General features: G+C 47.1%; 1 protein-coding gene across 10 annotated transcripts in view; it reads right to left on the bottom strand.

The window, feature by feature from the left end:
• The window catches only part of PTPRF (protein tyrosine phosphatase receptor type F), a 364,428-nt gene that overhangs the window by 81,062 nt on the left and 265,948 nt on the right, over positions 1-17,418 (bottom strand). For all 10 annotated transcript variants that reach the window (XM_082766651.1, XM_082766653.1, XM_082766649.1 and 7 more), the window contains one exon: positions 1,953-2,063. In XM_082766651.1, the coding sequence (XP_082622777.1) occupies positions 1,953-2,063 (111 nt within the window). The remainder of the gene's footprint in view (positions 1-1,952; positions 2,064-17,418) is intronic.

The raw sequence follows: 17,418 nt of genomic DNA, 5'->3' as shown, positions 1-17,418 counted from the left end.
CAACATTAGCTATCAGAAACTGTAAGCATAAGTTATAAGCATAAATACCATCTTGGACCTAGCATCCACAGTGAATTTCATACGATGGTAATTTATGGGGTATCCTGTCTTAAATATACAGCAGAGCTTTATCAGGATCACACAGGCTAGAGACTGACATTGTAAAGATTATGTGCAATAAAAAAGCTTGTTCCAAAAATTTATGTGTAAGAAAATGATGGTTAGCAGCAAGGCATATGTCTAAGAACATGCTTTCTTCAGTGAACGTCAGGATCCTCTCGCATGTGCAAACCATCCGAGGCCCATGCCTAGCCCAAAGAGGACAGATGAACCTTGCTGAGCAGGAAGTCAAGTGTAAAATTCAGTACATTCCTCAGACTTACAGGATTCACTCACTAAATAAAGAGCATTCATTAGAAAGAAACCAGAACATTGTAAGAGGAGGTTTTTCTACCTCTTGAAGTTGCTGTGCCTATTTTCAGCCACACCTCTCTAGAAAACAGAGCATTAAGAGTCTGAGCATGTCACAGGAAGCAAGTCATCCCCAAATGCTGCAGCAAAATGGCTCGGTTTCCACACAAACCTATGCAACAACAGCCAACTTGGTAGCTAGGATCCTTTCCCTCTGAGTGCAAAGGGACAATCTGGGATGAGTTTTAGTACAGCTTGCCTGAAAAATGAACTTGGAAGAATACATGGAGTTTAAAATCATCCGTAATTACATTGTGAGAGTGAAATGAGTGATTCCACTGCACAGATACAGCTTCATCTTCTGAATATGCTTAATTGGATACTTCAGTCTTCCAAAGACACTCATAATCCAAATTAGTCTGCAAAATAAAAAAGCAGTCCCCCAGAACAAGCAAAGACGACGATGCCAGAAGCCACCTCTAGAAGCAAACACACAGCATGTCAAGAATTAATCATGATCATGTCCTCTTTCCATACTAACTAATGCATACACAGCTTTAAGGTTCTATTTTCTTTCTTCAAAACAGAGGAAGGAAGAAATGAAGATGAGATTTTATTATTAGACAGTTGATTTACTGTGTGGAAATAAAATCAGGTTCTAACTTCCTAACAAACAACGATTGCACTAGCACAAGAATTTTCTTTCTCTTCTTGGGAAAACCCATAGCTACATTTCCCAGGGGTTCCTTACCAGTGGCTCTGGTTATGCAGAGTTTCATGTGAAGCAGCATATTTTTTTCTTGCTGAAATTAATAAAAAGGGTACAGTGGGTTTAGCCCTTGCTTTTCTCCAGACTAACTCAAATACCTTTAATGTAGAAAAAGAAAACTGCCAAGAGACCGTCTTGATGTAAAATCTAATTTTTTTGGTATGTTGAAAATAGTTTTAAATTGGCAACATAGCATAACCATTAGAAAATCACTTTAAATGAATTGCAGCTAATTTCCAGCATGTTCCCAGTGTGAGCCATTAATACCCAGGGGCTCAATCATTGATGCATATAAGATGGATTAGGACAACTCCAAAAAGCTGTTCAGTTTTTAAAGATAGGCATTCCAAAGCAGAGGCCTAAATACCAGCTCACCTACAGCTGGCTCATCAGAGCAAGACCAGTTTTATACAACTCCACCAAAGGTTAGTTTATACTAAGAGGATTAAGCACCCCTCAATCCCAATTAAAATAACTGTGACACAAAGCTAAAGAGTTCAAGGGAGAAAGGAGTTCCAATTCCGCTCACATTTCAGCATTTTACAGAACACCGTGTAAACAGCAAAAACAGATTTCCAGCAAACATGAGTCAAACCCAACGTGGATCAATGATATCCTTGAACTTCATTTGCCAATTTTGGAGCAAACGGCCACATCACACAATCCACAAAGTGTGAGCAGGGCACTAAGAGGGAACACACTCCTTTGCAGAAAGCCATGGAGCTCTTTGGGCGGGAGGAGGGTGACCCCCTGGGGTGGAAGCTGCTCTTACCTCGCACATACAGGTTAGCAGGGGCAGAGTAGCGGGTTCCTGCGCTGTTGGTAGCAACACATTCATATTTGCCTTGGTCCGACTCCTCGCTGTTCTCTATTTGCAGAGCTCCTGCGCACAAACAAGATGACACAGACAATTCAGATTATGGCAAATCTGGTAATTGAACAGACAGCCTCAGAAAAGGAAGGCCATGCCCCACGCTTTTAAAGCATCTTCCTGGATAAATATATTGTGATGCTGTTCCCTGGACCCACAGGGTACCTGCATGCAGCCACAAGGTACCCGGTCTGCTGTTAGAAGCTTGTGAAATTGATTATTGTTATTTTTTTAATGCACAGGGAACCAGTTACTGATGCATTTCCAACCGCCCCAACCACTTATATTCATTGCTTCAATAAAGGCAAAAACCATACACATACACACGTATTAATTACAGCTCGGTATAGGACTCCTGTCTAATAAAAGGACCTTTAATAAGCTTTTAATCAAAACAGCTAAACACAAAGGCCGCTAACTGTAGCTGTTTGTTTCTTATCTGATGCACACAAAGCCTAGCAAATGCTCAACAAATTGCGACCTTCCTGCAGAAACTGGCAGAGCCCCATCTCTCCCACCTCGCCACCCCTCCTCCCAGCAGACATCCCCCTTTGAGAAAAAAACAGTTTGCCTTTCTCAGCTCTCACCATGTCAGGGATCTCCTTGTCTTTTCAGAGTGGATTACACTTGATATAAAATAATTAGACACTCAGTCTGAGACACCAAATAAACACAGCGTTGCAATACACCCATCTGGCAGCACGGTGCTCGCGGGAAAGCCACCCTCCCTGCGTCCCAGCAGCGCTGCTCCTCCAGCCTTGGGGCAGGAACATTTGCTTGGTCCAGACCACAGGACATGACCTGATCCCATCCCTGAAACGCCAGATGCACCAGGGGCACATGAAACAATTGCAGTAAGTGCCAAAGCGCACAGAATGGCGATTTACATGGGGAACCTGTGCCGTGCTCCAAGCGAGCACCGGTTTAAGGGGCTTGTCTCTCATGTGCTCAGCCTGGTCCACCAGTGCCCAGCACCACCTCTGCATCTTGCCTAGCGCAGATGACTGCAAATTTGCTCACAGCTGCACTCCCCTAACGGGGCCCCGTATGTAGAAGGAAAGATGGAGGTGAAGAGAGAGGCAGGATGCCCGTGACAGCACGCTGGCACGGCAGGAGCAGCCGGCCGCCGGCCAGACACCGAAGCGGCTGCTGCTCAGCCTGCTTCCCCCAGGCAGCGTGGCAGCAATTTTTAAAGTGCCTCCAAGTGCCCAGACTGTGCTGGTTAGGATTGCCTGTAAGAAGGGGACTCTGCTCACAAACCATATACCGAACTAAAAGAGAACATTAACCCCTTTGCTTGTAAGGATTTGAACTCATTTCTGCCTGCCACGGTTCAAAACGACCACTGAGAGCGGCACTGAGAATAGCTGGTGAAATTGCCTTCCCTCTTCTTGCTGGTTCAAGCTGCAGAGGTCAAACTGAGTTTTTCATATCATCAGAACAGAAGAAAAACTAATGTGAATCAACCACTGCCACCTACATTATTTAGAAGGATAAATTGAGACTGTCGCGTAAGTCTATATGTCATGGGGAAAAATGAACTTCCCCGGGTTCTGCCATATAATGAGAAGATGTACAGAGCCCTCCCTATTGTTGCATTAGTGCCGGGAACGAGGCTTCAGCTAGACAGAGAGAGCTTGTTTGCAGAAATCCTTCCACCTCCTAACAAAGGAAGCTGCCAGCTTTCCCCAGCCCTGGAGCTCTCTGGACACCCACAGCCCAAAGCCTACAGAGCACTGCTGCTTAATTCAGGGAGAACATCGAATTTCTACACGCTGCCTGGGAAAAACATCTTCAAGCAGGCAGCGGCATGACAGGCAGTGGAGCTGGAGGAAGCTTCCCAGCGCTGACAAGATACAGAGAATCAGAGAATCTAGAAATGGAAAAGCCTATTAGGTTATCTTGTGCGTCCCTGGGGGCCGGGGCGGCATTGCTCCCTGTTGTAAATGTACTTGTGCTCTGTCCAATCCCATTTTCAATGTGCCGACTGATAGGTCTTTCACCACTTCCTCGAGGAATTTATGCCACAGCCCGGTTATGCTCTCTGGCAGGATGGTTTTCCCACAGCTCGCCACGCATTATCCCCTCCCTAATTCCTGTTCATTACTCTGTGGGTACACGAGTGCTGCAGAGTTCATTTTCCGTGCCTGCATCAGACTGGCAAGAGTTGCTTGCTGCAAGACACTCAAACTTTAAAAATAAAAGGTGGATGTCATCACCCTGACAAAAGCCTCCCTCAGCTTTAGCCTGCAGCCCATGTCAGCTGGCTGGGCTGCGAGCAGGGCCAGCCCCGGGTGACAGGCAGCAGCGGCCGCCTGGAAAAGAGCGAGACCCTGGATGAGCGTGCTGTGGATACACCTCCTGGTACGCTCCTCCCAGCCATTTAATAGCCACCCCTGGTATTTATATCCTTTACACATATGCAATCTTGCGATCACCATACCTCTTAAATGCCAGTTAGTCATATTATTCTTTATCTCTAGGGACCTCAGCATCAGCGCTGGAGGGAGAAGAGCAAAACATAAGAGGAGGAAGAAAATGAAGGCAGAGAGGAGCGACGTTATCGCTGACGATCGGTCATGCAGCCAGAGCGGACTGCTCTCTGCAATCATACTACAGACATGTAATGTGTGTCAGCAACTCTACAAATGCTCAGGGACAAGGGGCAGGGGACTCTGGTTTTGTTTGGGCTGGCACAACTGTTCAAACTGTGGCATGGCAGGAGCAGGAGAGAACCCAGAAAGCAGCAAGGAAGTTAAAAGCAAACCCCTCAACTGAACCAGCAAGAAAACAGTCAATACAATAAATTACCATTAGACAAACACAAAAAGCCCATCGTGTATCTAACAGCTGGCACAAAGGGGAAGCATCACAGCACGCTGATGGCAGTCAGTGGGACTAACAGGGTTGTTTTCTTGAAGGACAGCCTACATCCAAGTGATGGATACAGGGACGTACGGCGTGTCTCGGGGTACCGAGATTTATGGAGACAGGTAAGAAGCTCAGGCATTGCAGGCATTAACTGGAGACGTTAAATGCATCTGAGCCTTGGGAATAACTCCGCAAGTGTAAAATGCTCCAGGCCCTGGTTTGGTCACCCTGGAGAAAGGCAGTAACTTCACCTCCTGGAGAATTCAAGCCTAGGCTGGACAGGACAAGAGGACCCACAGATAAAAAAGGAACCAAGTCCTGAGCAACTCCTAGCTCTGAAATTCATGGAAGCTGCATCCAAAGACCCTCAACAGCACAGGGAAATCTGCTTTGACAACTGCAAAGGATTGGGAACGTGGAGACCTGATTTCTATTCCTAGCCCTGCCAACATCTCATCTTATAATCTTCTGTGCCTCTGCAAACCAGGGCTAGGCAGGCTGATTTACTTTTATTCATTACTTGGGATTTATGTTGTGCAAGTTGCTGAGTAAGGCCTTGTTCACAAAGGGTGTCACAGCAGACTTCTCATCCGGACTCCGCGAGTGCTCCTGTGCCAGGGCCCTTCTCATTTACCCAGCCGAATCCTGACGTGCGATCAGACAGCACAGCTTCGGCAGGCGCATGAGGAGCAGCTACCACGAGGACATGCACAGGAGTACAGGGAGGAGCAGCAGGCAGCTTGTTCGGGAACTTGCGGGGCTCTGCAGCCGTACGTGCACATCAGAGCAAACCTCTCCCAGTGGAGCAGCATCCGACCTCCGCTACCTCCGAGGCCCCCGAACCACAGCAGGGCTCCGGCAGCAGAGGGGCAGCCGCTCCCCACCGTGCTGCCATGTCGCGTCCATCTCGCTTGCGGCTCAGTTCTGTTCCCGATAACACATCTCAGCTTATCAGATCGCTGCCAGCTCCTGAGAAAAACCCCTGGCTGCTCTCCAGTGCCAGGGAGAATGGTGACAAGGCAGAGCTTTTGGGGGCTGAGGGCTGGAGGAGGCTCTGCTGACTGACAGGCATCCCTTGTAGGTCCTTCACTCAGTGCTGCTATCTTTCCACCAGTCCCTTCCCTCCTCTCTGACTTTTTTTTTTTCTTTCTTTTTTGCTCTTTAGACTTGGGCACAGACAGCATCCCCGTTAGCGGCTCTCCAAGATACTATCTATTCAAATACACTTGTGCTCAGGCAGAACCATTAGTTGCAGTGACAGCGTTTAAAAGAAGCATTTAAGAAGTGCCCTGCGCAGAGTGGGGGGAAGGCAGATCCTGATAAGGGCCACTTCTCAGCAGCACCGGGGACTGCTGCACCACGGAGGGCTTGTCGCTCCCTCCTCTAGGTGACAAAGCGAACGGGAAGGCTCTGAGCTGTCATCCAAATTGATCTCTCCAAAATGCTGCTCCACAGCTCCTCGGGAGAAGAGGACACACACACGGTGCTTGTGGGGCACTGCTGCTCTGGACCCGTTGCAGCAGGAGCAGCTCCGTTTCTCTGGCAGGGTACTTGCAACTGGAGGCCCCCAGCTCACAGAGGCAGTGACCTTTTGCCCTGGTTATAAAATTAGACATGTGAAGAAATGCTCCCACAAGTGCCCGGGAGTCAGAGGAAGCAGGCTGCAGCCGCAGTGCTCATTTAAGGGGAGCACTCGTGATGCAGGTGCTAACGAACCGAGCTACGTGACCAGGACCCTTCCTCCGGGCAGCTGGGAACAGGTACATTTCGTTCATCCTATGTGCTACAGCACGTGGCTACCCCAAACCCCTCCTGTCTCTCTCCTCCAGCTTCCTCCACAGAAACTCTGCCTGGCTTCCCACGAAACAGCATTTTTAGTCACCCTTTCAGCCCCTGGTCAGGGTCCAGATCCCTCCTCTGCTAAAAATTCCCTCCCAGAGAAGAGGAATCCTCCTAACACAATCCAGGGAGCTGGGGAGCAGGGCCAGAGCCAAGGACAGACCAGAAGAGATCTGCAAGTGTGAACACAGTGGAAAAAGGAACAGTGTGAGAGCCCTGACACCAAGGGGTTTGGGAGCTGTGAAAAGCTACAAGACACCAAAACCACGCAAGAGTCATTGGCAATGAAACCGAGCATTTCCCATATTCACTGTTTTCGTAATTTGTAGCAGAGGCACCTCCCAGCTGTTAGCGAGGACTGCACCTCGCCTCCACTAGCCAGCAGCAGTGCCAATTATGCAAACAAGGTAACTACAAATATATTTTCATTGTTAGTGTTCATTATGCTGATTGCGCCGGGGAGGCCGGTGATTGGCATGCGAGGGGCACGCTGTGGCTGGCAGGGCTGGTGAGAAATTGCTCTCCTGTGCACCGGGGGCAGCCGCTGGTGGCACTCGACCACTGCCACCGCGCGGGACTGGGGCAGGGAGGGAGGAGAGGAGATCCAACGTGCTCGGCAGCACGAGGGCTCCTGTTAGACAGCGGAGCTTCAGGAGGCTCTGATCTCTCACCAGCAGGTAGAGGAGATCTCAGGGGACTCTGTGTCAGAGGGAAAGCTACAGCACTGTCAAACGCACAGAATCACCTCTGTGCGCGCTTCTAAAGGGACACGAGTCAATCTGGATCCAGAAAACAAGAAACATGGCATTACAAACACTTCCAGGCACTACACCCCACCCAACCACCCCCCTGACACTGTCTGCTCCTTCAAACATCTCTTCTTGTTTTAAATTGTTTCCCTTCTTTTTGTGTCTGAAAAAGCTCAGGAAACAGGAAAAATTCTATCACATACCAAGTGCAATCAAATGTACAAACATATGCTCAAAAAGACAGCAAAATTCTTTTAGCTCCCTCTAATCTCTCCGGATAGCTTTCCGCTCCAGCTCGCAGGGTAGCAGAGATATACTGGAGCTATATTTAAACCAGTTCACCAGGGACTGGGAAAGGTTTAGCTGCAGCTCCGCAGAAGTTGGTGCGGGTGTTTACCTGGCTTCTCCGACAGACAGCTCCTGACACCCAAGTGAGCTGATCTAAAGTTAATTCAGACAGACCTCTGTAATGCTGACGTCTATGGGGAAGAAATACTCTTATGTATAGGAACCTCAGGTTATTTCCTGCGGTGACAGAGAAGTAACAAATAAATCTGACTGCAGAGGGATAATGCCTGAGATGATGATATTTCTTTACCTCCTCATGTGCATCCGATCTAATGCCTGTTCAATCCAGCACCCACCTGAAACACAACTGTGCTTTGCTGTCTCTCAGCGCCTGGGGCAGGAAAATGCAGCCAGGTTTCACACAAGGTTGAATGAGTTCAATTCCAGAGAAATGCTAGAAACGAGCACCTTATTTTCTACTTTGAAAATCAGAATCGGGCATAACTTGCTTAAACATGGAGTGGCTGATACCATCTGTGGGTCCCCTTAAGCAGCCAGCTATTGCCTAATGTGATGGGCGTCTGCCAGCTCCGTGTCTTTCTGATGAACAAATAGGGATTTTGAGATTTAATTACTACCCGGGGCAGTCCCCGAGGGGCGAAGAGTTAAGCTACGAACCGAGATTTATGAATTATAGATGGGAGCTCCTCCCGTTTCACTGCAGCCAGAGTTGTCTTGGACAGAAAGGACCAAATAAGAGGGGCCGAGATCAAACGAGATATTTGGAAAAATCTCCTCCTGTGTGGTGGGGCACACGGGGAAGTTCTCAGGTCATCCCCTTGCTAGTCCCACGCTGGGTCCAGCACAAGGCCCTTGGGGAATGCTTGAGCCACCCGAGGACTCTGCACACACGGCCCCTAGCGACACAGTCACAGCAGCAATTAAATCAAACTAAATCCACCCTCCTCCCCCCAACATTATTACCAAACGGGTTTGTTAAGAGTCATTAGTTCACCCTTCCTTTCAGACCAAATTAATGGATTCCAAAGCATCCAACTTACCTTAATGAGGAACAAGAGTGCAGCTGGGTATAGAACATGGCAGAACAGTCACTTCTACATGGACACAACCTCACCATCACAAAAGCACTTTCATCTAATCTGTCGTTATCTTTAGAAATTCAATGACCTCCGTTTTAAATAAAAGGCATTAGGCTGACAGAAATCCTCTGGGAGAAGCCAGAGAGCAGCACGTGGCTTCTGTTTGCTCTCACAGAAATGTCATCTTTGACATTCAAACAGGACACATATATTTTAAATAATGTCAAGAACATTCTTAAAATACCTCATCAGGACTCAAACGGAGGTGGGAAGGGAGGGGTGGGGGGTGCGGGGAGCTTATGCTGGATGAGATGGATGGTTCCGTTTCACAGAGATGTGCCCGGTTCCCAAGCAGGACGGATGGAGCATCCAGGCGGTTCTGGTGCTGAGTCACTAATGTCATCAGCCAGGGCGAGGGCGCGGGGAGGCCCCGGGACGGCTGCGCCGCGCGCCAGGCTGCGAGCTCGGGGCGCTCGGCTAGTTAGCATTCGGGCTGTCGTTTCGTTTTAGGATTTGCAATAGGAACAGGAGATGAAGAAATAGTTTAAGGAGCTTGTAACATCACAGCTGTCAATCTCGAGCGTTCCAAAGGGAGGAATGACAGATATATAAGCCCATTCATAGCGAAATAAGGTTTGCAGTCTTTCTCCCTGACCCAGATTTGCTACAGAGGCAACTTAATGCAAATACACATCAAACAGCAATTCACATTTGCTCTAAAATCACTTAACGGCAGCTGAAAACATTAACCCCCAGCAACAGAACCAGTTCCAGAGAGTCAGATTATTAACTTCCAGCAGTGATTCGGGGAAAAGGGAGAGGAAAGGGGAAAGGGGGAAAACTGAACGAATGAGCTTGTGTCGGTTTGTAGGTGGCAGTCATTCTGTCGAGACACCCAGGGGTCAGTCAACAGGGGTAACCAAAATCACAAGAGAACTCGGGAGGGCCTTAGCATGTAGTGCTGATTAACACGCCAAACTCAAGCTAAAGGGACAGCTTTGAGCGTTTAGGCTAGAAAAGACAACACTCCGATTGGAAAGTCATCGCTGGTGCATACAGGCTGCAAAAACTAGCCAGGGACTGCGCACACTGGGCTGTCGGACCATAGGTGGGTTTAATTAATGAAGGCTTAAAGCAACCAGATGTGTTTCTGATTCGTCTGCTTAAACAAATCTTTGTGCTACAAAGCAACACCGGCACGTCTGGCTCAGAAAGGGGGGGTCTGGGGGCAGCAGTTCTCCACTCTGCTGCCACACTGGAGGGTTAGCGCTCTTGAAAGGCAAACATGAGTAAGGCAAACAAAGGCGCTCTTTATCCCAGAGCCAGATTTGCTCAAACTTTCAAGAATTTATCTCCTTCTGATTAGAGCTTCACGCCTGTCAACAGCAGCAGAGAGGAATTTGACTGTTCTCTTGTGAAAATGTTACCTACTTACGCCAAAGCAATCCATCTAGCCTCCCCCCGCCAGACACAAAACCCCGGAGGCCAAAACTGCGCAGGAAGCTCAGAGACTTGCAGGAGCTGCAGGAGACATCAACCCTCTCGTGGCAGAGGCCGGGGACCACCGTCCCAGCTGCAAACTTTCCGTTGAATAACCCCCTTCCAACAGTGCAAAATCGCAATGGATGAGTCTACGAGAAGTCACGCTAAAAACCAACCAAAATAAACACACTAGTGGGAGAGTGCAGATGAGCGAGAGCACTGGCAGAGTTAGGGCTGAGAGTAAAAGCTGGAGATGAGAAACACCGGAGGAGAAGGGACAAGGCAGACAGGAGATGGAGTGACGTGACAACTGGAGGCACATTTCAGCATTCTTACCTCTGATCGGTGTACCACCTGGTGAGGTAATTTGAATGCAAATAAGATTAGAGAGAAGCATTAGTACAAAGAGGAAAGGAAGAAAATTATAACTAAAAAGCAGAAAGATTTTTTTTTTTAAAGCTAGAATTTGTATTAGCGCGACAGGAATAAACAAAAAGAAACTGATGTGCAGTAAAAGTCAGAGTGACACTCTCAGGAGGTTAGTAAAGCTCATCGCTTCCAGGAGTGCAGCACCCAGCCTCGCATCTCACCATTGCAGCCACCATCCTCAGGACCGGGGGCCGAACTAAGCCACCAGGGTGGCGTTGCCGGCTGGCCTCACCGCTTGCATTCACCCACGCCACTGGTCAAGCAGCTGAGATGGAGGACACGCCGGGAGATGGTGCAGTGCCCCTTCATTCCTTCCAGAAGACGGAAGGGGTGCGTGCCCCGGGGGCTGAGTGACCGTGAGTGTGCTGGGCAGGAGGGGTGGAAAGCACATGGTTGCGGGCACTAGGTGCGGTTTGGCTGGGAGGTTAGAATGACCAGTGGGACAAAATCCGCTCACTTAAAGAAATTGAACTAAGGGGAGAGCGTAGCAAATCGGTTTTGAGCCATTCTCCACATTCACGTAAACCCTGCACCAGGTTCCCTCCGGAAAAGAAATTGGTTTCATGCAGAATTAACTTTACATAGAGAAATATTTCAAAACGAAGTCGTTTCTGGTAACGTAACAATGGCACTCTAGCCAGACCTCTGTCATTCCTGCCTAATTTGGATGTGAGCTGGAGGAAGGAATCCCTACCCTCTTTATAAGGCACTGGCGATAATTTGACATGCTATAATGAAGAGTATCTTATAAGGAGGGCTTCTCTGGGAGTGAGGTTCAGTTAACCTGTTGCAACGACCCGTAAAGGTTTGTTTTATGAGGTCAATGCGTTTAGCAAGTGGAGGATCCACTGGGCAGCGTCTTGAGTTCAGAGCACAACCAATTATCAGTGCATGATTCGAGGGGAGATGCTCCTGCCAGGCAAATTGGCAGGGAACCCTTCTAATCCCCACTACTTTTGTCCCCTTGGTCTTATTTTGCACACATGGAGGCTGTTAGTATAAGGGAGAGATTCATGCAGATCGAATCTGTAGGCAGTTCATGGTATGTGTTGGTTTTATGCAGATTTGTAGGATCTGAATACCAAGCACTTACCAAAGAAAACTGAGGAGTTTAAACAGACAGAAAAACAGGGTTAAACAGGACACAGTGTGTCAAATCATGTTCAGTGTATTGATTAATAAATACCAGCACGCATACAAGAGTGTCGTGTATCTCAGATTTACAGCTCATTCCATTATCCACAACAATGATCACCCAATGGGAAAGAAAGACAGAAAAGAATTTCTGTAAATACAAAGAAGGCATATTTTAAGCATGTTTAACTCGCCTCTTAAAAAGTAATTACAATATTTATACTTATTCCCTTTCTTTCCTAACTACCCTTCCTTTAGGCAGAGTCCTTTTTCTAAGCAGGAGCAGCAATTCAAACCACTCATTTTAGCATTTTCCTCTGCCAAGATGACATTACCCCATTTTAACTTTATGTCTGGATATATTTTTTGACACATTCTATCCACAGATGACTGAAGCATCAGGAAAGATCCTGCAGTCACTGAGTTGTGGGTAATCTTTCCCTTGCGATAACAAATCTGCTGCTTATTTATCTATCTTGGTAACGACCGCTGCCCTTGACAGAACAGTTATACCCACAGATAACTTGCATGGAACAGCACAGCCATGGAAAACGGGGTTATTTCTCTTTGCCTGTTTGGAAAGTTTGCCAAGGGATATTTTTGTTCTGTTTGGTCTAGGGCCTCCCCCGGCCCCCCTTCCACAATTCTCAGCGTTAAGAAAAGCATCGCCACAGTGTGTCACTTCCCACGGGAACGGTGCGTTGACTTTGAGCACAAGCCCGAGGGACAGCAAACAGGACTTCCTTCTCTCTTGTCTGGCTTAAATGGGGTTTGTTGTTCTGTCCTAGAACTGAAAAGATTCACAGCAAATCTTTAAATCTACTCCCTGTAGAGGCTAAACCCTTCCTCTAACACGCAATTGTCTACACAGAGCTCCAGGAGCAATTGCACACTTGAAGCAGATTCCCTCAAACGTAAGTGCGACCAGCCCATTTTTTCCTGCATTAAGTCCCAATCCTTCTGGCCTCCAAATGTAAGCCAACCCTTGTGGGAGCAGCAGAGAGGCACTCTGTATCCAGCACACTGCTTGTTCTGGGTCTCTCTCACCTTTGCAAAGTTAAGACGCTCAGAGGACAACATCAGGCAGAGCGCCCAAGGCTTTGCTATCAGTCCCCAAATTTCCTCGTCCAGAAGGAATGAAAGTTCCTGTTTTCCCTTTGCATCGTAAGATAATGCATCTCTGACTACTGTCCTTTCAGGGTGTCTCTCAAGGGGCCTGAATCCCAGCACATAGGCCACCGAGTGCCCAGTCCATCAAGTGATGGGGGTGCCATCACTTGAACCGTTACTGAGGCCAGCTCATGCCCTGAGATCACCAGGCTGCTTTACACAAAGGGCTCTCCAAGATCAAATTTTAAACTCAATTCCTTGTGTGTGGTTTGAAAGGTTTGAAAATCTTATACGTAAGGAGATTTTATTTCCCTTCTATGCTAAGTGGCACTGATTAACACCCCATATGTTCACTTCTGCAGGAATGAATGCCAACCCTGACATCCCATGTTTAACTGGAAGCCCACAGCCAGGCACTGAAAGCAAGGCAAAACAAAGCATGATGTTGGAAAAAAACCTGGGATTATTTGCACCAGTATTTCCCAGTGTACAGGAGAGGCTTTGTTGGAGAAGGGACTTCACTCTGCTGACACAAACTCATCCCAGACCTATCAACAAAACCCCCCAAACAAAACAAAAACAAAGAAAGCCACTCCAAAGCAATGTCAAAGAGAGAAACCAAGGCTCTTGCTGGCCACAGCCAGGCATTACAGTAATGCAAGCCTGAATCCTAGAGCCTGGCTGTTTGCCACCAGTTGCAACCATGAATGTGCTTCACACAGCAAGACCCAGATGTACAGTATAGTTCCTCTAGGACATAAAATTTCAATTGTCAATTGGTTGGCTGTGATACTGCTTCAACTTCTCTCTAGTCAGCCCCTCCTGTGAGAGAGCATCCATCCTTTGGTGGGTTTCCTGAGTGGGTTTTTTACTTTTGAATAATACTCCCCAGCCTTTTGGCTGCTGTTACACTTTGTTTCAAGTCCATGCCTGTCTGATGTCTGGACTTGAAGCTGTAGCTTGCCAGGAGCTGAATGTCTTCTGCTGGGTCCTGAGTCCTATGACCAGTGAAGCAGAAGAGGGCAGCCATCGGCCACGCTGCCATCCCACAGCCACTGCCTCTTTCTGCAAGTTTGTTCTGTGTATGTTGGGTATTTTTTCTGTTTCCATATAAGTAGTGCTCCCATCTCTAGGACCAAGACTAAAATGAAAATGCTTCCTAGTAACAGAGCATAAATGCAGTGAGATGATACGGTGAGAAGCTTCCCACTGCTTCTTTGTTAGAGGCACCTACACTTTTCCAGAGAGCGACTGAAGTCACCTGCAGAGCCCTCTCTGATACTTCACTTGCAGCTAATTGCCTGAAAGCCACACGAGGGTCTAGGGCACAGTTCTGTAGCTCTGTTAATTGACGGTGATTAAAAAAGAATGGTACTTGTCGTAGCACCAAGTTCTTTAATAGCCACAAGATGACAACGCTCTCTGAATTTCTGGAATTTCCTGATGTGGCAAAGACATCTGTATGCTACCATTCAGGGTATTTATTTATTCTAATTTGACATTTTGTTCAGAAGCTTTCTGAAGAGCAAGGTGGAAGAGCAATTCTTTAAATATGAAACTCGCTGGAAGCACTCAAGAGCTTTGAGAGTATGAATACCATCAGAGTTGCTTTGAAGTCTTCAGGAGCTTGTGATCCGAGAATCTTTACAGAATAGCTGTGAAGCATCAGGACAGTCTGATCTATACTGAGGAAGTTTCTGCCACATCATCAACTAATTTTAAAACATGGCTGGAGGTGTAGCACTGACCCTGACTCTCATATGTGCATCATCTGCTACTACAATCTCCAGACAGTTTTAAAATCAGTTCAGCCAAACAGGTTTTACAATGAGCTAGCGTGCAAGGGAGGTTTCCCAGCCCAGAAACAGCCTAAAATTGTGTGTCAGTGACTGAGAAGCAGTGACCAAAGCCATGCACCCTGGGAGAGAACAGGGAGTTGTCCTGAGTCACTGCCTTTGCAGAAAAGCAGCCTTTCAACAAGAGGTGGGAAGTACTAGCAAGATGAGCAAGGGAGAATTTTGCTACAACCAGAATGAGTCAGAGACCCTGCCTTCGCCTTGATCTGTGATAATGGAGATGAAAACCTGTATTTATTTTTGTTCTCATCTCTAGAGCAATTACCCCAACACATACTGGCCAAACTACCCAAGAGCTGGGCTTAAAAAAGAATTAAGCATTATTCTGGAGGAAAGATCTATGTGTTGGGGGGAAGGGAGAAAAAAGCCCTCTAAACGTAAAGGGGAGGCTTAACAAGAAAAATGCATATACACAAATATAGATGTAATTAGCAAATGAGGGAAGGCAGGACACAGGGCAGACTTATAAACTGTGTATTTGCTGCTGACAGACACCATTATGCCAGGGTTAGAAAAGCCTAACACGACAGCTTGGTTGTCTTAAACCACACACTGTAATACCTTCACAGGAGATGAACACACCTCTAGAAACTGATGTTCAGAGCCCACTTGTGCACGTGATCTGACTGCATGTGAGTTCAAAGCCCTGCCTGCAGCCCGCAGAGCACTGCCAGCCCACATAACTGTGAGTGTCAGGAGAGAGCACCTCTCCCTAGCATGTGTTTTCTTTAGCTATTTATTCCACACTAGGAGCCTGAAGAAATGAAATCATTCCTCAACTTTCCAGTTAGACTCCAGAGCTGCTTTCACCTTTATAACCTATATTTAGGACATCTGAATAATAATATATTATGTACTGGGTGAAGGTCGGACACTCTATATATGCAATATGGGGCTGACACTGTGCTGTAACTATTTTAACTATATTGCATCTGTCTAGGTTTTATTGGGTTTTAATTAAATGAAATTAAATGAGCGTATATTTAGATTGAGACAGTATAAACTGACATTCATGCAGATATGCCAGGCTGGCTGCAAGATATTATCTTAATGGAGCAGAGACTTTGCAAACTATTAAACTCTCATATAATGAGGTATCTATTTAAATATTCTTTTCTTTGAAAAACAACTCTGCCCCACGAGGTGTACTGCTGGAGAGCTCAATTAGCACCTTGCAGAATGGATCAGAGGCTGCCCAGCCCACCACATTGCTCACACAGGCTGACTGCAGTCAGGTAAGTATGGCCCACGCACTCCAAGGGCACGTAGGGACATGGTTTAGTGGGTAGTACTGGTGGCAGGGGGATGGTTGGACCAGATGACCTTGGAGGTCTTTTCCAACCTTAACGATTCTCTGACTGAAAGGGCAGGCCCTACTCTGTATCTATCACAAATATAGGAAGAAGCCACCCACACATGCTAGCAGGGATCCAAGTTCTGGCCTATGAGAAGTGGTAAACTTCTTGTTCCCCACTCACGTCAGGGTGGAGCCAGAGCCCTGGTGAATCTTGGCATCATATCAGCAGGTCCTTAAAAATAAAACATCCACTCATATCTGGAAGTCTCTTGCACTGAACTGTGGAAACCTCCCTTACTACATTAGAGAGCTAATCAATTTCTTTCGCAAGTTTGAGGATGTGTGCTGCTCATTGATTTCTAAAAGGTTCCCTTGACACCTCCCTTGGTAATTACTGTGTCTTCAGCAAGCAGCCAGCTCTAGAGTTTGAATCCCCGGTGAAATATTCAATTGAGATGTTGCTGAAGAACAGCGAATAGGAAGCAAAACTTGTACACAGTGACAGAGTTTACTCGTTTGTTTTTAAACTTTCTATCTCACGAAACTTGTGAAGCAGCTGGTAGAGAGGCAGCCAAGTGCCTGCAAAAAGGAGGCTGGAGAACATACAGCAAGTGCATCAGGAGCTGTCTTGCTGCTCATTTATGGTAATTTCTGATGCTGATTTAGTCAGCTATGAAGTGAAACACATCCATGTGCACCTTCCTATTGCTGCTTCCTAAAGCTTCTCAGAATAATTAACAAGTGTGATATTTTCTTTCAGCACAAACAGATCAAGATTAAACCATGTTGTGGGGGAGATAAGCTAAAGGTCACTGGGAAATTTCATAAGCTATAAACGCATTAGTATAATTAGCGCTCACTGGTACATCAAGGTGGGATCAGGAGTGTCAGGCTGGGTTCTATTTTTGACGAGAGTGATGTCTCATTACCCACTCCCCCAAGTAAAAGCCTACTTCTTATCATCCAAGCATCATCAGATTTATGCAGAGGGCTCCTGCTATGGGGAAATGTGTCAAGACGTTCACCTTGCTAGGAGGAAGATGGTGTTGCCCTGGCAGCAGCACTCATAACAAATGTTTTTTGAGTGCCCGGAGACACATCACAGCCAGGCAAGGCATTCTGCCTCTTAGTTAAGCATGAGACCTTTCTAGGCTGAAGTCACTCCAGCTCCGGTCCTTCTGTGCTCTCAGAAGGATACCATGGACTTTTTCC

This window comes from Aythya marila, assembly GCF_965140915.1.
Source record: "Aythya marila genome assembly, chromosome: 8".
In the NCBI taxonomy this organism is placed as follows: Eukaryota; Metazoa; Chordata; class Aves; order Anseriformes; family Anatidae; genus Aythya; species Aythya marila.
Note: the sequence above shows the minus strand (reverse complement) of the source record. Positions and strands in the feature narration are given on the sequence as shown.